The sequence below is a fragment of the Epargyreus clarus genome, unplaced genomic scaffold (assembly GCF_041222505.1).
Source record: "Epargyreus clarus isolate Ecla_fem2 unplaced genomic scaffold, WU_Ecla_fem_2.2 ptg000014l, whole genome shotgun sequence".
Classification (NCBI taxonomy): domain Eukaryota; kingdom Metazoa; phylum Arthropoda; class Insecta; order Lepidoptera; family Hesperiidae; genus Epargyreus; species Epargyreus clarus.
This window is the reverse complement of record NW_027332222.1, coordinates 11,702,803-11,726,662: the sequence shown is the minus strand read 5'-3', so window position 1 is coordinate 11,726,662 and position 23,860 is coordinate 11,702,803. Positions and strand designations below refer to the sequence as shown.

Sequence of the window (23,860 nt, the reverse complement as noted above, 5' to 3'; positions counted from 1 at the left end):
GTCACGCGAATTGATGTACAAGACTACGGGATGAAGTGTGGACCTGGTCCACATGTGTATCACTTGCATCCTATTCACGTCGATTCACAAATATTATTCCTGTTATGCGTGCCACACGATTCGCGAAAAGTTTTCCGCGGATTAAATCACGCTCATGCGTTTCACGCGTGACAAGAAAATGGTCCTTAATCTACATTTAAGTATTCTTTTATTAGATTTATCACTTGTAAATATCGTATGATTTGGCTTTGTATGTTTTGTTTGGTAATAGTTAAGAATGTACTTGACTTCGCTTTTAAGTACTTCTTTACATAACCGAATTTATATCGAATATTGTTTAAATAATTTGACATTTTTAGTATTTTAATTTTTGACTAAGCCATTTTCGAATGTATATACGAATCTATAGATCCTTGGCTTGTTAATAACGAGCATGATTATAAATCTCATCATAATATTAAGTGGGTATAAGCTACTTTTATTTTGTAATGTTTACAAGTGTGATTTGCTTAATATATTATAAAACACATATTTTTTAAAAATATAGTTAGCTAGGAATATATAAACAGCTGGATTCCTGAATTGCATTTTAATCATCATAAACATGTACGTGTTAAGATTAGATGTAAAGTTTATATGTAAAGGATTTAAGTCATTATATTAACTTTAAAAAACGCAAGTCCATTAGACTTTTTATAGCGTAGCTGTAATTATCCGTAATTATTTGGTGCGAAGTTATATTGCGTGTGAATGGATGTCTCATTGAAGAGCATACTATTATACGCAGTGTGCATTAATATAAGACCATCTGAATTTTTTGGAGAATAAAAATCTCCCTTCATTGGCATACTTTTTATATAAAACTCGTCTGAAAAAACATACATATAGTGAACACTAATTTTTTTACCTAATCGGACAGTTTCTTAGAAACAAGATTGATTTTAATATATCTGGGATTTAATGTAACTTAAATACTGATATTGGGGCTGAGATAAAACCGTATAAATGAAATTGCAGGCTAATAGGGAAATATTTAAAAAAATTACAACATCATACACATTACCTTCTTGATTCAAGACGAGGTGTACGACTTTATCTATAAAAAGAATAATCAAAGTGGCCTGTAATTGTTTTATCACTTGTTGTTTTGCCTCAGCGACATTATTACTCCAATTTAGTTAAAAACGAATTATTATTCCTCGTATTTATTTTATGACATATCTAGTATTAATAATGTTTATAATAAATTTTAAGCTGCCTAAGTATAAATGTGTCATGGGCCTATGCTATATTTTAATAAGTGTAATGTATGTCCTTGTATGGTATATATTGAATTGAAAGTGATTAAACTCACCACGTTCGAAATCTAGTTTTAAGTAGGCATATGCATTTAGTTTACCTATACATGTATCGGCTATCTATTCCAGTGACTTATTTTGTACATTTAATTATTAATATTAATTAATTAGACTATCTTTAGATATTTCGTTTCTCGTTTATAGTTTCCGGGAATAAACCAAATAACAGGTTTTATTAAAACGATATTACACTGTAGGTATTATAAAAACACTACGTTCGTAATCTACTTAAAATTTATTACAGAAATGAAATCGCTTTACTGTTTTCTTTAATAACAATAAAAAATAACTCAAGCTCCCGAGATCCTTATAAGCGAGAATACCTTTTACTAGTTCAATTTCCTTAGACGTATTATTTAGTTATAAGTTTAATATATAATGGGGTTTGGTTATGGCAACGCATGTGGTGAGTTTTCACTCGTAGGCAACAACTGCCTGTTAGTTTTAAATACTATAACATATAACAACAGTCTCTCAATGTGATCATTTACGAAAATATATTTATCGATGCGTATAGTCACTAACATAAATATAGGTGTTGTGTTGAAACAAGTATTAATTTTATTACGATCTATTAAATTTGATTACTGGTAATATTTGAGAACGAATGGTAGTCTTCTTGATGATGCAATTATGTTAGTCTTCTTGATGATACAATGTTCAAGGTGATAGAACAATTTGGAAATTCTGCTTTATAAGTAACTATTCGTGGCATTCTAAATTAGATACAGGTCGACGATGATTGGTATATCTGTTATTAACATACTATAAACTTATTTTATGTGACGTTATTGTCAAGAAAGAATCTCTTATAAAAAAATCATTAATAATATTAATTTCTAGTATCTTGCCTGATTTAACAATCCTACGGTTATTAATATGTTAATTATCAAGAAGTACTTGTATTTAAGTTAGTGGCTCTACTAGTTTTATAATTAGATAAGTATTATACTGTACGTGAAAATTTCATACGAATCTACAGGCAACGTGTATTCAAAATAAAAAATCTTAAACTTACCTCACTCTTTTATTTCATGATCTTACCCTTATTATCTACATACTTAAAAGTACATGCTTATAATTGAACATTTTTGACTATAATTTATCGTAATATTCTTATACACATTACACCGACTTGAAATTGGAAGAAAGAAATATTTGGCGGGAAACTAAGATAGGAATTTTAATCCTTATATCATACCTTGCCCCTCTCTCTGTGCCTTGAATTCATACCTTTTGGCATACCCATGATGGCACTGTAAATAAAGACATGTTTGTATTATGATACTGGTAGTCACTTCCTTAATAATATTATCATCCATAATACAATATTTAATGTTCAAACTTCTCAAAAACAATAAAATAGAGTAAGTAATGTCAGCTAATAAATGGTTATGACTTAAAATTAAGTGACTACTGCAAGATTGTACAGTATTACGTCGTTATAATATCTAAATTTATTAGCATATATTTTCCTAAAAAATAATTAAGTTCAATCTTAGTCCAAACAAGGCAATGCAGAATGATGATATAGCTCAAAGAACGTTTATGACTTATGTATGAATATAAAATATATAATAGGCAAGGTTGTATTGATTTTAGTTAAAAATAGGTATAAAAAAATTAAAATATTATTGAAAAAAATTAAATCTTTGCACTCTGGTTTTCATTCTGGCCGTATTTATTGGTACCTACACGAAATTTGAAAAAAAGAAAGGAAATAATTAGCGCGGTAAACGATCGTAAAGACAGGTGAAATAGTTGCATAAGTTGCGTTGCTTGGAATGGAAGAATTTAAGATGCAATAAAATTCATTTGAGAATAACACTTACTATTCTGGTTCCGGAGTCCGGACCTACTAAATTAGGTAGAAACGGTAATTGATGATGTAACAAAAGAGACGAATCGTGATCATAGATTAGTAAAGATACTTCGCCGCCTTGAAATTGAATGAAGCCACATACGGCTGATTAGAAGTTTCTTTTTTTGAATTCTTGACAAATAAAAACATTTTTAGAGAAAATTTACGAATAAATAACTAATACTGCGTAATTTACATAATAAATAAATAGTTATTTCAAATATTTTAGGGACATTTTAGCACGGAGACGTGGCAAAACTTTTTACGCAACTATTTCAATTCTCAAAACTACACATTTTCTTCTTAGGAGTGAGTAATCTTTACTAATCTATGATCGTGATATTTAACTTCGCTGTTTATGGAAACAAATGAACTTTTCATGTAAGCGTTTGTGGCAATACGAATTACCCAAATAAGGGATTTTCTAACGATTTAATGATCTTGATGAATATGCCCTTTTACTTTAATTTAACGCGTGTACTATGAATCTTAGAGTGTGGCTTTTGAAGATTAGATTAAAACTTAAAATGTTATGGCACGATATTTCGTGATTTAATGAAAATGATAATATAATAATAGACACGTTCTTACACTTTTTCATTCTTCACAAAGCAAAGGATTCCTTTCCAGGCAATTCGGAGAGAGTCCTACTTACCTACCTACGCATATTTAATTTATTAAATTTAAGTATACCGTCGTTAATCCCAACTCATAAATGACCCATAGCCTAGTAGATCCTTATACTGTGGCCGAGCACAGCTCCCGTAGTAAGAAATATTTAGGTCGTAATCGTCCATGATTTTTTTTTTCAGAATTCTCAAGCATGTTGGTTTGTTTCTTTACAATGTTTTGCTCTACCGTTAAAGCATTTGATAATTAATTTCTAATTGAATGTAGATATACTAAATTTGTTTTATAAAAAAATATATGCATTGTGTTTACCTGCATGAAACTAAAAGCAAAAGTAAGTAAGCTCAATCCACAGATTTCCGTGTGACCCATTGTACATATCAATTCAATTCAAATCGTCTTCAACAAGGTTATTATTATCATATCAAAGTAATAACTTAAGAATATTTTACACCGCGAAGCCAAGATAGAACGTGAAAATAATTTTTAAATTTTTTGATATACCCGAAGTATAGTCCGCGCCAAACTACTAGTCCGCTCTGAAGTTGTTGCGAGCAGGTGTAGTCATAGAATTTGCTATGGCGACGCGATTCATTTCTATATTCAGCGGACTCGCAGTTTTATGCGGACTATACCTACTTAACAATTTTCTATGACAGGGTTAGTCTAGGAATGGAAATTATTCCGAGAATAAAGTGACAATTTATAATATTATACAGTAAAAAGTCTATTAAACTGTTTTTTGTTTTGTATAATATTCTTAAAAAAATATTTTCTCTTTTTTACTTTATTAGGTCATTGAAATTGAAGAATACTAGGTTATAACTTTGTCATTACATTTACGAATAGATGTGAAAATTATTAAGACTCTACATCCTGAATTAGTTGGTCTAACTTTATATTTTCATATACTTTTTAACTATTAGAGATATATCGTTCATTTCTTTATAAATATTCAATAATAAAACACTGAACTTAGTGTATTTCTCTATATGGCTTACTATAAGAAGTATTTACTTATTGAAGTATCTACCTCCATATAACAATTTAACAGAACACGAAATAATTTATCGTACGCAAAAGTATGTAAAGAACCTTTGGTTAGGTCATGTTTTGATGAAATGGAATAATATAGTAATAGATACAAAATTCCAAATTACGGGGACAGTTCGCAAGGGGCGACGAATACAAATCAGTTCAGGCGAGATAAGGAAGTTCATCTGCAGACCTATGTGCGCAGAATATTGTTAAGCTCACGGTTTTCCCTCGCCGATATATGTAGTAGGTATAATTACTTATAAAAAATAATCCTTACAGATTACTCACTTTTATATACCTCCATACAATTTGTCCTCATGCATTACTACTTAAATATTTTTCTTTATAAATTTCAGCCGCAGCAAACAGCCCCAGGAATTCTAATATAAAACACTACTTATACCTACTTTTGATTGTTTTATTGTGATTATTTCACATCTACATATTTCTCATTCTATATAGCACTTTTAATTTTAATTTATTGTCTTAACGTCCTATTACGAGGTTCAGCCGTTATAACATAATTTAGTTAAGCCGAAATAATAACGGAGTTATTTCTGTATCAGCAACGAATACAAAATAGCGAAGGATGGAAATAAGGAAGTTCATCAGCTAATATTACGTGCTCAGAATTTTCTTTCCCATAAAATTTAACAGGTTTTTACCTATATGAAATTTTGCGCCACGTCTTATTTCATTCTACTACCTTTTAACTACTAATCTATGCTTTTAACGTTGTGAAAGTATTCATGATTCTAGAACTGCATATCTTGTTTTCTTTCTATATATGTACTGCATGCCATAAATAACTCTAGGTAGGTACTGAAATTATTTTTGTCTCAAACTTTAAAATACTTCAGTGGTTTTCTATCACGAAATTACAAATAGCATCGCAATCAAATTCAAGTTTATTTGTCTTTGAACAGAGATGTTTTATTGCTGCAATGTTTACTTAACAAGTGAACTATTATTAAATAATTAATATCATTAAAATCATACAGCACATACAATAGGGTTCGAATGACGCGACTCATTGTAACCAGAACCTTCACTAGGTTTTCCAAAGATACGACAACCACGGACATGTTAATAAACACCTGTAACTAGATAGGACAGCTACAATTACCTTCCTTATGTAAGCATATAATGATAATACCTACTTATTAATCATTTATACGTTCAAGAGATAATTATATCGTGACTAAAGTGATGAGTATAGTGTGAAAAATGTTGTCTGCGAAGAATTTCTATTACTTCCAACTAGTATTATGTCATCTAGCGTTGGTATCATCGGAGTAGAAATTTAATCGGTAAAGAAATTCTAGGGCTATTAAATTTTTATTGGCTGAGTCTATTAATACAGGTACTGTACGAACAATTTATAATTATTAATACAGTTACCGTACGAATAATTTATAATTATTAATACGGGTACTACAAACAATTTATTATTATCCGATTCAAACCGGTAGATTTTGAGAAATCTCAAAAAAAACTACAAAAAATTTTTTTTTTATTTTTTTTTTTTAATAACTTTTAAACGGCTCTACCGATCGATTTTAGAAACTAAGCTCTTAACATCAAAATGACGTCGATCGCCATCAGCCCGTTCGAAATCAATTTAAAAAAAAAAAAAAAACCTAACCTAACCTAACCAATTGAATAAATGTACGAATAAATATATTTAAAAAAAAATTGAATTTGTCACATTGTTTAAAGAAAAAAAAATTTAATAAATGTACGAATAAATATATTTAAAAAAAAATTGAATAAATGTACGAATAAATATAATTTATTAGTCCAGTACCTGTACAAATAGTCACATTGATTTTTATTTTGATCAATATGATCAAAATACTTGGGTTTGATTAAAAATAAAAATTATTAAATGTTATTAATTTAATATTAAATTATAATTCGTCTTTAAGATTCATTTAAAAGTCGAAAAGCCAGTCCTTGCGGAAATTTCCATGCATTGCATCGAATATTTCCATTTATGTAAAATTTAAATGGCAATCTGTAATTTTAACTTAGCCCTTTGTGTTTTTAACAGCGCTTTCTACACTCAGAACACATTTGGATTTTTCCTATGCCATGTGTATTATGGATACACATAAAAATTAATACGCATACACCCGGCCCCGCTTTAGATACTTATCTGTCTGACCGGGAATCGCAAGGAACCAAATGCATATAATGCTGGTAACCTCTCCGCTATAAGAAGATGTTCATTATGTTGGCTTATATTGTCTGCTTGTCACGTTAATCTGGAAGGCAGTTCTTATGTATGTGATTTACATCGCATGTAGAGCCTTATATAGAGTCTATACAGTTACCTATGATACTCTTTCGCAAAATTTACGAATAGTACATAATTAATCTTTTGGAAATACATATGTTAATACTTATACCAAATTATGCTCATTTACAAAATTTGGTATATAGTACTCATAGAACTACGCACTTGTGCTAAAAAGTAAGAATATACAATTCGACATCACAAATAAAGTTCACATTCACATCATTGTCATTTCCATAAGCGCAGTTTACGCTTTAATGAAATGTCTACGAAGAAAGGAAATAGCTTATTTTCAGTTGTGTACTAAAAAAGATGAATAATTATTTTATGTACATCTGACTGAAGTACTTATACCAAAAAATAGCAGAGCAAAGAGCATGCATTCCATGGTAGGATCTTTGAGATCAATTTTGGATTATTTCTAATTGTTCCATTAGTAGTCCACTAATGAATACACTTTCTTCAAAATCCGTCATCTTAAAGAAAGTTGGGTGTACATCTTGCTTAATTCGCCAAACATTGCCACAAAGTCCTCATACAACAAGCTTAAGAAGAAGCTTACCGGCGCCGCCCGTCGCGAATACGTCATCGTCCGTCCACCTGATGTAACACAAGGCGCGGCGAGATGAGACCAGGTTTCACAATACCTCGGTCTGTCCCCAAGGTCGGCTCATCTCGGCTCGACTCCTGCGTGCGCCATTCATTGGGAGTCAGAAGCTTGTGCGAACGTGTTCTCAACATGAGGACTCTACTAGTGTTGGCGTGCGCGTGCGCCGTTGGTAAGTATTGTAGACCCATGAAGTGGCTTTTCATCATCACCCCATAGCATTTCAACCCTCGTAATATTTTAAAAGTTTTCAAAGTATTTGATTTATTATCAAGATTCACGTAATATTTTATGTTACTCATAAATAGGGCGTGATAAGAAGTTATGGTATTACGTATTATTACTATTAAGTATCTTACCATGAATCCTTTAATCAAATAAATCCAAGTTTCAATCCAATACCAGCCCTGATAGTTCAATTTAATGAGCACATTCAATTTAATAAAAAAAATAAGTGGTCGAAAAAATCTTGTCATAGCTACTAAGATAGTAGCACGATGTAACAAACTGTATTTAACAAGGTTCTCACAGTTTAATTAGTCAAGTTCTACGCGCCGCCTACTGTAAACAATGCATTCATTTAAATAAGTGTGCCCATAAAGCAATTGTCAATTTAGTAAGTCAACATATACTTCAGCAAATCTTATTTCGAACATAAATTGAAATTGTTAAATGTTTTAAGCTAAACGTAAAATTCAAGTTAAAATTACTTGACATTTAAAGATCGTAAACATGAAATTAAAAGCGATGAGTGTCATTCAAATTTTTTAACATCCTTGTACATCAATCAATCCGGTCAAATTATACTACATAAATAATTAATAGAATTTTGATTTTGCTGAAAACCGGTAAGCCACAAGGTAATTAATAATTATAGATGTACCTACCTACCTACAACGTGTAGATTTACAAATATTTAGCATTTTAACGCTAAAATTATTTAAACTAGACATCGGGTCATATTTGCGTATGATCAGACCTCAAGTATAAAAGGTAAATAAAAACTCCTTATGTGGAAATAACACATTCTAAAATTTGTCATTGCACATCTAATTATTTCTTATACAATGTACGCACATCTATCATATTGTTAAAAAAGGCATATTATGTGATCTATGAAAAAACGTAAGAAATTGTGTGAACATCAAGTAACTATACTTAAATTTAAAGTATAATATTTTATTATAGATATGTAAACAAGCGTAATGTTTGTCTTCACGCATTTCGCCGTAAATCAGTGTTAAAGAAAACAAATGCGTTTAACAAAATGGCCGTCAAATTTAAGGTCAACGAGAATTAAATCTGCATATAGCATGCCATCTTCAGTTACCTCATTCATTATTCAAAAATAAATCAACCAAATCTATATCCGTAACGATATTATTGAAAAATAACGTATTTTACTTAAAACGACCATAAATTCACTTCATTAATTTAAACAAGACGGACATATTTGAATCACGTACAAGGATTTGACGATGAGTAACATTTGTAGATCCAACTTATTAAAATACAGAACTATTGGCAAATGTACCTGATAATGTGTTTGATATTATCTTTCTGTTGCTAACTTGAATTTAGAGTAGCTTATGACCTTTATAATACCTACAAGTGATTGAATCTTTAATAACGACCCGTAAAAAAAAGAAAATAATCTTTGTCATACGTCTTAGCACACGAATTTTAATAATGCCAATATTGTTAATTTTTATTTTTCATAAGTAACATTTTTTTCTTTTAGTATTATCAATCATACATTTTAGAAAGGACTTAATTATTAGTGAAGGGTAGTTACGATAATTTGGCGTGATAAGACAGAGTCGCTTAGACAAGGCATTACAAATTAATCATCTCGCATGTTTTTCCAATCTCTAATCCTATCTGAGATTGTTTATAGATGTACATGGGCGGCGGCTGCCACTCACCATCAGTTGAATATCATCAATAGGCTCATATGCTACTTTTATAGTAGCATGAAATGTCACTTAAAACATTTAGGTAACAACCTCTTAAAAACATTTAGTACTAAATTTAGTTATTTATCCAAATTCTTTCCAACAGTCCAGTTTACGAATTCACAAGAAGTATCAGATGACCAAGAGGAATCGGCAGTGGAACAGCTTACAGATGAATTTGAAAATGCTGGGTACAATGGACCCACGACAGTGAGTTACTATGAAGACGTTACGAGAATATCGGACTATAGTGGCAGAAGTGCTGGATTCGGGCAAAGAGGCAAATACCAAGCTATCGACCAATACGAACAGTCATCAGCTCCAAGAGGCACCAACTCCAAAGTATGCATAGAGAAGAACGAACGCTACCCAGTGCCGGGCAGTTGTGATCGATACATAGAATGCCTTGTAAGTTAAATGATTTATTAATTTATTTTGTATCTCAAACCTGATTCGTTTTTTTAATTCTACGCGGCAAGCTTTTGTAGGTAGTTCGACTCCATTGTACGATTAATATTTAGCCTATATGAGGAATGTACTAGTTAGTATTGAGTCCGTTTTTGAAAATATGCCAAAAAGTGATTCTAATTTGATCTCAGTGTTCTGGGAATTACTACACATACTGATTACTGATACTCAACTTCCCGTACTGTATTCAATTACAGACCTCAATAAATATTATTGACCACTTAACTTAATTTAACATCACATGGGCTGCATACTCATTTGCTGCTTCAAATACATACATTATATTAAATACATACCGCAGCTCATAATATGAGTAAATATGAAAATAACAGGCATTTGAAATTACCGACAGACACTTAAATTAATTGTATGGATATGCGTCCCTACTTGACCTTTCAGTTTTTAGATGAACTTAACATTTACAAATAATAAGCTACGATGTAACATATTATTTGTTGTTCTGTTGCTTTTTTGTTATCTAAAGTTTATCATAAATGTATTCTGCTTGAAAGGTTTTGGTCATCAGTATCTAATTATTGTTTAACTGTTGGGTACGGGTTTCCTCTCAGAATCAGTAGGATTTTGGCGATAGTAAACCACCACGCTAACCAATTGCGAATTGGTAGACTTCACCTTTATGAAGTTATTCCCAAAACTTACAGGCATCAGGTTACTCCCTTCACTCTTATTATTATTTTTTTTATTTATTTATTGAACACCAACATAATGAACATTTATACATTTAAGGTACATCAAAACACATAATGGGCTAGCGTAATGCCACTATAATTATAGATGTAGACTACAAGCAAGTTAATGAAATAAAAAAGAAAGATAAAATTGAATTGAAGAAGCACAATAATGTCTATATAGTTTACAATGAAGTGTTACAGTCGTAATGCAATGTAGTACACTTGATCTTCTTAAGATTAATAGAGAAGATGTCAAAATTTGAGGTCCTGGAGACAGTATTGTATTCTTTAATGATTCTGTTAATAGGCGCATGATGTCCGAGATTTGATTTATGGGAGTTTTCAGAAAAAACTTTAAACGTTGATAATCTCGGTATTCTTCTAGGAATTGAAAAATTTAAACTGTTAAGTCATATATTTTTTATTATACATGAGATACATTCTTTGTTCTTCTAGAATGGCACAGCTGAAGAGAAACAGTGCCCAGATGGCCTGCGGTATAACCCCAACGTGAAGTTCAATGTCTACCCTTGCCAGTACCCCACAGACGTGGAATGTCTGGCACGATCTTCTCTACGTAAGTACCTTTCATCATGTTATAAGTGTTAAGTTGATAATTAATACTATACTTACAAGTTGTTAAAATGTAAAGACAAATATATTTATTTTCGATGTTCGCACATTTGGTGGTGTGGTACGCCTTCTCTACGTAAGTACCTTTAAACATCTTATAAGTGTTCAGTTGATATGAAAATATTACTAAACTAACAAGTCGCCAAATCTTGAGACACAAATATTCGATGTTCGCACATTCGATGCTGTGGTAAGCCACATAGAAGCGACACGAGGCAATAAACAAAGTAAAAACGGGGGTCCGCAAAAGTTCACATTTCTATACGATTCAACGTATTACTTACTAGCTGACGGCAAACTTTGTACCTCCTCAAAATTTATTTATCAAATATATTTCATATAAAATATAGCCTATGTTACTCGTGGATAATGTAGCTTTCGAATGGTGAAAGAATTTTTAAAATCGGTCCAGTAGTTTTTGAGCCTATTCATTACAACCAAACAAACAAACAAAGTTTTCCTCTTTATAATATTAGTATCATAGATTAGTAAAGATTACTAACCCTTAAAAAGAAAATGTACTTAGTTTTGAGAAATGAAATAGTTGCGTCTCCGTGCTAATATGTCCGTAAAATATTTGAAATAATTATTTATTTATTATGTAAATTACGCAGTATTCGTTATTTATTCGTAATTTTTCTCCAAAAATGTTTTTATTTGTCAAGAATTCAAAAAAATAACTTACTAATAAGCCGTTTGTGGCTTCATTCAATTTCAAGGCGGCGAAGTATCTTTACTAATCTATGATTAGTATAGATTTGTAATTTAGGCATTAAAATTGTTAAAAGAGACGCAACGTCTGCCCTCCGTCTATGCCTCATGTCACTTCTTTTTGGTCGCCTAAAGGTCAATATCAAATGATCGGTCAAGTTTGTCTTATGCAACAAAACTAATTTGATCTTAACCATAAGTCATCACTCATTAGCATTGACACCGGTTAGCCATGAATACTCGTTCTAGTATACTCATGTAGGAAATAGATCACTTTTCCTCTCGGAAAATTATTGATTTTGTCATACTACCTATGCGTCAAGCTAAAAAACATTTACATAACTGACAGTCATCATTTTCAATATTTTTTATTTTACCTATTTACCTTCCTTGTTCGAGGAAATCGTTTACTCTTCAATTAAGATTACATTTCCAAAAGATTTTTCTTATATTTGTGCCCATCTACAAACATCATATGTGATAACAAAAAAACAGAAAATCAATATTTTTATTACATACTTTTTATCAAACACTTGTTTGGGTTATTGAGTTGATTTCTTTAAATTGCTTATACTACTTTTAAAGAATAAAAATAACATTAAAAGATAAGTAAAGCCTTCGTGGTTCGACCCCGGGGACTACCACACCTTTCTATACAGCAGTGTTATATGCTGTTGCGTACTGGCTTAAATGGCGTAGGTAGGCGTAGAATTGAAGTCTATGATCGACCTAAGGTGGAAAGTTCAGTCTTTTTGGAGTTTGGAGATGGACTGTACGTTCGGTTGCCATTAGTATAATAAAAAAAGAAAGAAAGACAACTTAGCCCGATTTGAGTTTTATAACAGGTGTCCATGGGCTGCGGTATTCACTTACCATCAGCTGAACTGCATGTTCTTCAAAAACATTACTCATCTGGAGGCAGGGTAAAGCTCCCGCTAGTCGACCAAAAAAACAAGGCACGGTCGTACCATTTTTTTCTCGAAGCAATTCAGGCCAATTTCGACTTTAATTTCGTTGTAAATAAAACTAGAAGCCTGAATTATTAGGAACTTAGCAGGCATTACATAAACACGGTATATTTTACACCTTTTCTTCGAACAAAAAAAAATAGCACGGCCGTACCATTCTTTTCTCGAAGCAATTTAGGCCATTTTCGACTTTAACTTAGTTGTAGATAAAACTAGAAGCCTGACTTTTTAGAAACTAAGCAGGCATTACATAAACACGGTATTTACATCTTTTCTTTTCCAGAACCCGCTCAACCGACGGACCAATGCCCGCATCAGTTCGGCTACTTCAAGACCGGAGACGCTAAGAACTGCAGCGGCTTCAGGAACTGTGTGAACGGAATAGGCTATGACTTCGTGTGCCCGGACGGGCTCGCCTTCAGCGCTGACACCTACCGCTGCGAGTGGCCAGACCAGGTCGCTGACTGTGATGCCGAAGGTAAAGATAAGCCATGAATATTCCTTTTTACCTTTTTATAGGGCTTTTAAGGGACAATGCACTTAATAACACGGATTTGATATTATGAAAATATAATATTTTAGTATGATAATATATTTTTTTTTGATGCGTTTCGCTTGGCACGGTTCAATGTTTTGAACAAACATTTTTTTCTATATTTTTAAACTCAGCTTAGCGATAGGGCAGGCGGATGGAAAACTGTCACTGTCGTTTATACACATTTGTAATATCATACCGATTGGAGAGATATCGATCTATCCCTGGCTTTAAAGGAAAATTCTTTTTGCACCTTTGATAAGAGCCCCATGTCAAAAAGAATTTCGAAGAAGCACTCCGGAAATATTTTAAGAGGAAGTTCATTCCAAATATGTTGCTACGTATTCTACATTTATTTTTCAGTACAATATTATTTATATCAAATTGACCTAAACTATCTATTAAATTACGATGCTATCTATTAAATTAATTAATATTCAATGCATATTTCTCCGTAGAACTCCGAGCATCAAATGAAACATTTAAATATTACACAAATATGTTTTAATCTTTGAATAGATATTGTATAAGTCATTATACAGGGTGTCCCGTAAGTACCACGACAAACTTGGGGAGAACATAAGTGAGGGTCTGACCTCTCTCGGGAAAAAAAATTACCTTAATAAAAGTGTCACCGTTTTTGCACTATCAATTGTTTTAGATTTTTTGAGAAATTCAGCCCTCTACATCTTCTTTCGTTAACTGCGTGTACAAATTTGGTGATGCAGTGTTTATTTTTTCTGTTAAATACTATCAGATAGTTGGTCTATCATATTGAAATGTAAATTGGTTAAGAGATGTAAAGGAACCATGAAAAAAATAGGGATATTTTAAGAATTTAATTTTTTTACTATTTTTCCCTCAAATTTGACTCGTTGCGGTGAAAAAAAAATGTACTGGACTATAAGTGTACATAGCGCAAAAAAATATGACCAGTTAATAGAGATTTCAAAAAGGTACCACACTTACTATTTAAAGTTGAAGAAAAAAAGTTAAGGCGTTTTTGCACGAAAGGGACTGAAACCAACTAAAACGTAATGATCGAGTTTTTATTTAAATTACGGCTTCTACCGACTCACAACGTGTCAAGCAGTACTAAATCACATTTTTACCTAGTTATACACTTAAAAATATCATTCTTAATTTGTAAAAAAACAATTAAGTAACTAACTAGCAAACAAAGTACTACAATTTATTAAGTCAATTTTTACCTACTTTGAAGTGTCATCTCGAAGTTAAACGTCGTATATGTATGTAATTTGAATGACAATACCATAATTTGACATATTGGAATAGATCTGATGATGAAGCCAGGATATGGATGGTAGATCTCTTACCAATTTAGCCCAAAATCAAGGGATTTACTAAGAAATGAACCATGCACCTGCTGGCTCCATCATCAGATCTGTTCCAAGATGTCAAATTATGGTATTGTCATTCAAATTACATACATGTACGAAGTTTCACTTCGAAATGACACTTGAAAGTAGGTAAAAATTGACTTAATAAATTGTATTACTTTGTTTGCTAATTAGTTACTTAATTGTTTTTTTACAAATTAAGAATGATATTTTTAAGTGTATAACTAGGTAAAAATGTGATTTAGTACTGCTTGACACGTTGTGAGTCGGTAGAAACCGTAATTTAAATAAAAACTCGATCATTACGTTTTAGTTGGTTTCAGTCCCTTTCGTGCAAAAACGGCCTTAACTTATTTTCTTAAACTTTAAATAGTAAGTGTGGTACCTTTTTGAAATTTCTATTAACTGGACATATTTTTTTTGCGCAATGTACACTTATAGTCCAGTACATTTTTTTTTCACCGCAACGAGTCAAAGTTGAGGGAAAAATAGTAAAAAAATTTAAATCTTAAAATATCCCTATTTTTTTCATGGTTCCTTTACATCTCTTAACCAATTTACATTTCAATATGATAGACCAACTATTTGATAGTATTTAACAGAAAAAATAAACACTGCATCACCAAATTTGTACACGCAGTTAACGAAAGAAGATGAAGAGGGCTGAATTTCTCAAAAAATCTAAAACAATTGATAGTGCAAAAACGGTGACACTTTTATTAAGGTATTTTTTTTTCCCAAGAGAGGTCAGACCCTCACTTATGTTCTCCCCAAGTTTGTCGTGGTACTTACGGGACACCCTGTATAATATGTTTCATAAATAGGTACATAAATAAAACATTTTTTTAAAGTCAATCAAAGAATCGAACAACAATACAGTAGGTCCTTACAATACAATTGCTGCGTACTGATTTTTTAAATATATATTTTTTTATTCTTTCAATATGTTTAAAGGATAATTACTCATGCAATTAACTTTTTCTGCTCATTTTCTATGTAACATTTCCGTATTTTTTTTACTGTTAACTCCTACACGTATTATTACAAACCAAACCTACCAAATTATTATTACAAATAATATTATTTATAACGATAATGATTTCTTAATTCATACTGATATCTTTTAAACGACTATAGATGAGAATGAAGATTTGTTAATGTTTTGTAATTTGATAATATCCTTCACGTAAACCATTTAAAGCATGGATATATTAAATTTTGTGTTTTTTTTATCATTCCAGCTTTCCTCGGTTTCAAGTGTCCTGTGATACCAGTTTCCAAAGAGCTTGGACCCCCCGCTGGGTACCGATACTACAGGTAAGCCTCCGTTTTTATATCCTAAATTACTGTAATCGAACATTTAACTGATTATAGAAAAATCCTTATGAATTCCCTATATATTTCCTATAGTAAAGTTATTATTGAATAAATAATTCTTATATTTATTCAAAGATAAAGTTAAAATGATACTTAGTTTATTTCTATTAAAACAGGTTTTAAAATAATTCTACGCAAAAACTACACGTGTTGACAATGACTACTATAAAATCGACTTAGTACTACTTACGACTACTTAGTACTAACAATTTTATTTTTATCTCAATAAATATAAAATTAATGTAACTTTAATACGTGAATACCAAAATACATAACATTTTATTAATAAGAATCTATATTCTTTTATAGATAAGTTACAGTTTGATTTTTAACACGCTTTTATTATATAAACATTATTATAGGTATGACGTTTTTTCTATTAATTCTACGTTTTAATAATTATAGACCTTACTACTACGTCCTTACTAATACTAAAATGAATACAAAAGTTACTAGAAGAAAAGATAAAAGAAATGTTTATTTACAAGTCTCGATTGCAGAAACATTGCAATTGTATGCAGTCTTACTGTTCGCTTATTTTACGACACATTCCTTACAATGTAAGGCTTACATAATATCTACTTAGGTACTAATAGTATTTTGAAACTTTAAAGTGTATGCGATGAATTTGGTTATAGGATATAAAATTGCTAACAAAAAGTTCAATTACAAGGACATACAAAATCTATCTGAAGTGAGGTGACCATGAAGTGATGTGAAAATCGAAAGTGAAGAAAAAATAAATAAAACAACATCATGACAATTATGAATACTAATAATAATACTAGTTTTCGACGGGTCTAATGGTTGATTCGACCATAACCATTATGATAAATTTAAGGAATTTTGTAATTGATTTAACACGTTCCCTGCGGCACAGATTTTTCTGTACTTTCCATTACTGCGTTACGAGTTGTTTTAAACCTCGTCCTATATCCGACATTGTGGCGGCACGAGGCGTGTTAAATCCCACCGCCCGAAGGAGACTAAAATCCTTTTTTTGGCGCCAAATAAGACAAAATCGACGGCTTTTGTCTTGATTATTATTAACAATGAGTTGATTAACCTAAAACTGCCGCCGCCCTTGGTTAAATTCGTTACTTTAGATTCTATGGGTAAAATAAAATGTGGGTCTAATGCACCTCGGACCGCACTGAAAAATGGCAGGTTTCGATATAATTTAGTGATGGGAAAATAAATATCGATTTTATTTTATTGTTTTTATTTATCAACGTTATGGACAGAATGAATACAAAAAGGGGAAAAGTTATGGATGTTTTTCATTGAAACATTTCAGACAATAAGGTTTTTTGCAAACAGTGCATTCCGTGAGATTTTTTTTTTGGTGTTTTTCGTAGCATCCGACACATCTCTTCTTCTTTGGACCCTTATCGAGATGATGTGCTTTCTTTGCAGTGGATTCTGAAAAGTAGGAGCGAGTAGATTAGGGTAAAGAGTAATCGGAATACTCGGTAACGATTTTGCCTACGTTTCCTATATCAATAATGTAGCTACTTAACTTTTGTTTGAACCATAACAGGAAACGTAATTATCTATAATGTAATTTCTTACTATACGGATATACGCCTAGCCTGCCAAGTCTCACTACTGGACTTTCACCTAGACAGAGTATATTTGTGACTTACCTGTTTTTGAAATATCTTCCTGTATTCTGATCCTGGCTCAGATTTTTCAACCGGTTTTTCTTCATCTTCCTCCATGATCAACTTTTTTCGGCAACGTTTCGACATGATAATTTTCAACATAAAGACAGCGGTCCTACTTCGTCGCTACGCAGCCTCGACTGCGTTGCACAACACTAACCACGTGAAGCTAGCGTGGGGTGCGGTACGAGGTGCGTGGGGAAACGAGGCGTTCCCAACCTCGTTCCGCACTGTGTTAGCATTATTATTTGTTCAGTGCGGTACGAGGTCTAACAAACCCGACATTAGGTTGGTGTACCATAGAACTAGGAATCAGTAGCACATCACAAACATATAGTTATCACTCTCCTACACTGAACCAGACGGAAGTTATGCCTCTCGCACCACAGAGAAGTTAAAGTTTTTTCTTACCGCTATAACGACCAGACATGGACGAGGTGTTTTAAGCCGCGTTCCGCAGCTAACGTGTTAACTAAAGCTCTAACAGAAAAAAATATCTGTTGATTTACAACAGAAAAATGTTCATATTTTTAACCGACTTCGAAAAGTAGAAGGTATTATGTGCGGCTGTATGTATTATTTGTCTTAACGTATTTATATAATCATGATGATATTGGTATGTTAAATAAAAATCGAATCCAAAAAGAATAAAATCCAAATTTTGTGGGCGCGAACCAGATATTTTTATTGCTTAACTTGAAATTAAATATTATACAAAATAAAGGAGGCACTTTCAGAGACATAAAATCAAGAAATAATCTTAAGACAGTTTGGACGAATATTTACATAAATCCTATTATTACTTATAGAAAAAAAAGTAAACTTAACGACCATATTTGAATATAAATGGACTCTTACTTATACTCTTTTTAATAATAGGTAAATTTCTGCATATATTATATATTTTTTTATGGGACTAGCTTAAAATATTTCAGATTGTATACAAAAGATTTTAGATAAGGATTGCAAAGCCTCTGTTGCAAATTCACGTTATCTTTATCGTGCCTTCAGTAAACATAAGTGCCGTTTTTAGATGGCGAAGTCAGTAGAAAGTTCATATAAACTTTGAGAACATTATACATTTGAGAATCTGACACAACTTGGTTTCCTTGCGATATCTTGTTGAATCGTGGATAACAATCTTATTAATTAATAATTTACAGATGAGATCTAAAAAATAGAAGTGTGTAAAAATTTTAAAGTGAAAGAACTCTCCATTCTACTCCATTGGTATCAGTTTCACACCTAAGTATATCTACTAAATAACAGCACTTTGTCTAACGATGATGCGATGTGGTTTGAAGAGTATAGTACCTATCTAAGTGACAAGACATTTAGTAAATTAACACAAGACATTCCAAGTTAGTAATTAGGAGTAGCGACGCATCTATGGCTGACCTCAAGTAGGACTAATCGTTACTGAGGATGATGGCAGAGGTGTTTGATAGTAACCGCTTGCCATCAAATAGACCGCATGCTCATATTCGACAACTTGAGCCCTTGCAATCGAATGCAAACATCTAGATTTAAAGTCATGTAACTAGGAAAGAAGTCGTGGTTACGAAACATCCGAGTGTAGACCGGAATAGCCAGCGCCGCTGAGCTACTTTGCAGAGCTAAAAGCAAGGAGGATAGCAAGAAGCTGATAGCCAACCTTCAATAGTATGGAGAGGCACTTTAAGAAGAAGAACTAAGCAATATGTGCTAAACGTTCATTTTACTATTCCTTAAACGTTTTGCAACGCGCTATTGTGGCTCATAGCTAGGTCCGTGATAATACAGTGCCAATAACAAGTTGCTTCATTGGTCAACTAGGCAGGTCATGCTAAATGTCATTGGATGAACGCTGACCTTGCTTATGTAATCAACTTAGAAATACCAAACGTTTGCATAACGAGTTCTCGCATATATTTAGGGAGTTACCTATGTCCGTAAATTAAATATAAATTAACGAATCGACTTTTAATGAGCTCTACAATGATTTTTGGATTGGAATTCCGCTTATTTCGATTTGAACCCAAGTATGAACTGTATTATATAGTTGTGCGGATTTATAAGTGAAATTGTTTTTAGATATTTAAAAGTTACGTCGGAAAAGATAAACATACATACCTACAGACTAAAATCATGATTCTCCTTTTTACTTCGCCGTAGGCTGATAAAAATTAATTATCATTTTCCGCATAGGTAAATAAAAGTATCTTGATTAACAAACGCCTGAGAAGCCTCCATCTCCACTGTCTACCATAACAAACTATCGTCTAAGCCTTTCTTATTCTGCAAGAAAACCCGTAATCAGCCATCCATATTAACAATTTGATTCCTTGAACATTCCTATTCACCCTAGAAGGGTACCCCCCTTTATATACCTAAATCACCTTGTAGACCTAAATCATAATTATAGAATTTAGGTATATCCAAACTAAAAAATAACAAAAATGACCATTCAGTGTAATTTGGATTCACTTTATATTGACGTAACGCTAGACATAGGTAATTAAAAATTATAATATTGAGTATTTAGTGGCAGCTGTGAATCCACAAACATAAGAAACCTGATCTAGCTTTTCGAAAATGTGTTTATTGAATAGATTGAAAATAAAAATATAAAAGTCACAAACTTGTTGTTGGATGGTTTTTGTAAAATGTCCTTTTTTATTTTATGGAGCAGATGATCTCACGGGTCACAGACATTTGCATCTCGTGTAAAAAATATCACGATCTCATAATTATTATAATTCATAGATAGTTTGACCATAATTTATAGCTATTAAATATTGACAACATTTAACCATTAGAAGGTATTACAAATTAATTAAACGTGTTAGTTATCTAAGTATATTTTAATTTGATTTTAATTATTATAATCTAAAATATTATTTTGTACATAGGTAACTTACATATGTCACATATGTAAAAAAGCTTTATTTAACTTTTCAGCTAATTTAGATGAAATCACAGTCTACTCAAAATAACTTAAATGAAATACCTAAATATCTTCTAACTTACATACAGCATAATAATAAAACTTTGACAGAATCTACTGACATTTGTATTATATATATTTAATAATTATTTCACTAGCTTAGTAAAAAAATCTAAACAAATTAACAATAACCAGCTTCAACAAAACACGTATAATAAACAACAACCGATTCTGCAGAAATTCAAAAAATGATAAATACACTTAAAAATACTAATAGTGTAGGATATGACGAAATCCCAACGAAAGTATTAAAAATATGCTCGCGGCATATCTCAGTTGTATTGAGTCACGTCATAAATTTAAGCCTAAATCAAGGTATATACCCAACAAAGCTAAAAACTATTGTTATAAAACCTATACATAAGAAAGGGGATAAAACGAAAACGAAAAAACAAATATACTGAGAGTAGAGCAGTATGGATTCAGAAAAAACAAATCGACAAATCTAGCAATATATGATCTTGTTCGACACATTGCAGAATGCTTAAACGATAGAGTTCCTGTCCTAGCAATATTCATGAATATGACAAAAGCCTTCGATTTTGTCTGTCATAAAACTCTTTTAAACAAACTCTACATACAAGGAATAAGAGGATCAGCCCTCAACTTGATTAAGTCTTATCTCAGTAATCGTCAGCAATATACTGAAATAGACTATTTTACTGAAATTAATAATACTGAACAAAAAGCTCAATCAATTATGCAAAATGTAGAGCACGGTGTACCACAGGGTAGTATTTTAGGTCCCCTTCTATTTATACTCTACATAAATGATCTCCCTGAAAACATAGACCACAAGATGTTTTTATTTGCAGGTGACTCTACACTTATAATTAAAAAAAATGACTTAAATAATTTTGAAAATACAATAAATGATGCTCTAGACAAAAACATTAATTGGCTGTATAATAATAATCTCCAAATCAATCTAAATAAAACATAATATATACAATTTCATTTCCATCAATCAAAAAAACAACTATTAACTGTAAAGCATAATGGACACATTATTGAACGAGTAAATGAGCACAAATTTTTAGGTGTCATGCTAGACACTCATCTAAATTGGAAGTCTCATATTAATTATCTATGTAATAAACTGAGCCGTTTTGTATTTGCCTTAATAAAATTGACACAAAATACATCTAGGCAGTCTGCTATAGTAGCATATCACGGTTTTGTAGCTTCGAATCTTAGATACGGAATTATTCACTGGGGCAATTCCGTAGACATAGAATCTTTATTTAAAATTCAGAAAAAGTGTGTTCGGGCGATAGTTGGTGTAAAGCAAACACATAGTTGCAGGGAATTATTCAATAAACTCAATAGCCTGGCTCTACCATCTGTATATATATTGGAGGCCTGTTCATTTGTATATAAACATATGGATTTATTTCAAATCAAGTATACCAAATATCAACGTAAAACAAGAAACAAATATTATGTACTGCCACACCACACTAGTAAAAGTAGTTTTTTCAAAAAAAGTATATATGTAATGGGACAAATTTTATTTAATCACTTGCCCGAAGAACTAAAATATATTAATATAAAACTATTTAAATATAAACTTAAGAAATTATTACTAAGAAAATGTTACTATACAATTAATGAATATTTAAATGATAAAATTATTTCAATGTGACTATTAGTAATTAAAATATTGACATTGTTAAAAATTGACTCTAAAATATATTTTATAAAATAATTGACATAAACTTAATGAATAATTATAATACTAAGTATAATTTTTAGCAAAATAAGAGATCATTGTATTGATTGAACACCTATTGTATAATCTTATTTGCAAATAAAGACTGATTTGATTTGATTTGATTTGATTGGTCCTAAAAATTTTAATCGCTATCTCTAAATTCTTAAAAATTGTACACGTATTAGAAATTAACGAATTAATAAAACGTGAGGAAATCTAGACTCTTGAAAGTTCTTACTACCTACCAATTTACACTTGGTCAGCATAGTAATCTACGATCACTAATACAGTAATGGGTTGACGAAGACGACTTAATTATTTGAGAAGAATAAAAAAAACTAAAACCTTACAATTTCAAATTACAGATCATCAACTGATTGCCAGACATACTTCATTTGCATCGAAGGCAAACCACGTCGTTTAGGCTGCGGAGGCTACTCGGCCTTCGACGAAACCACAGAGTCCTGCGTTTCTGCTGAAGAAGTGGCTGCCTGTCCCAATGAACTCAAAACAGCTGCAACACGATCCAAGAAAGAAGAACAGGAAAGATCAACGGCAGAACAGGCTTATCAGAAGCAAAAGTCACAGAAACCCTACGGCAAAATAGGAAGGGTTCGAGCCTACGAAGAGTACACCACTACGAACATACCTGACCTCTTTGACGAAATCGAAGAGGGTGCCGAAATATAGACTGTTAGAGCTTACCTCAAAATTAGTCATTACATTTGTTAAATATCCTCATGTCCTATTGTAACCCAATAAATTATGCTTATAACACCAGCAATACTTGTAAATTAAAATATTTAGTTAGGCATAGAGTTTGTACAATATAATTAATACTTCATAAAATAAATGAAGTGTCTCAAACAGTTTCTTGATTATTTCGCGATACCTATTCCCTGACCACAATTATAATGATCGATACTTTAAAGAAACGTGTAAGTCATTTAAAAGTAATTAGAATACCTATATAAAATGTGTAACGACCCTATTTTCATCATTC

General features: G+C 31.6%; 1 protein-coding gene across 1 annotated transcript; it reads left to right on the top strand.

Moving 5' to 3' along the window:
• The first annotated feature begins 7,796 nt into the window (after positions 1–7,796).
• On the top strand, positions 7,797–23,724 carry LOC140747609 (protein obstructor-E). Its single transcript, XM_073080166.1, has 6 exons — positions 7,797–7,965; positions 9,855–10,156; positions 11,365–11,485; positions 13,504–13,698; positions 16,358–16,433; positions 23,223–23,724. Exons 1-6 carry the CDS (start codon positions 7,812–7,814, stop codon positions 23,545–23,547), a joined length of 1,173 nt encoding a protein of 390 aa, XP_072936267.1. The 5' UTR covers positions 7,797–7,811; the 3' UTR covers positions 23,548–23,724.
• Positions 23,725–23,860: the final 136 nt, after the last annotated feature.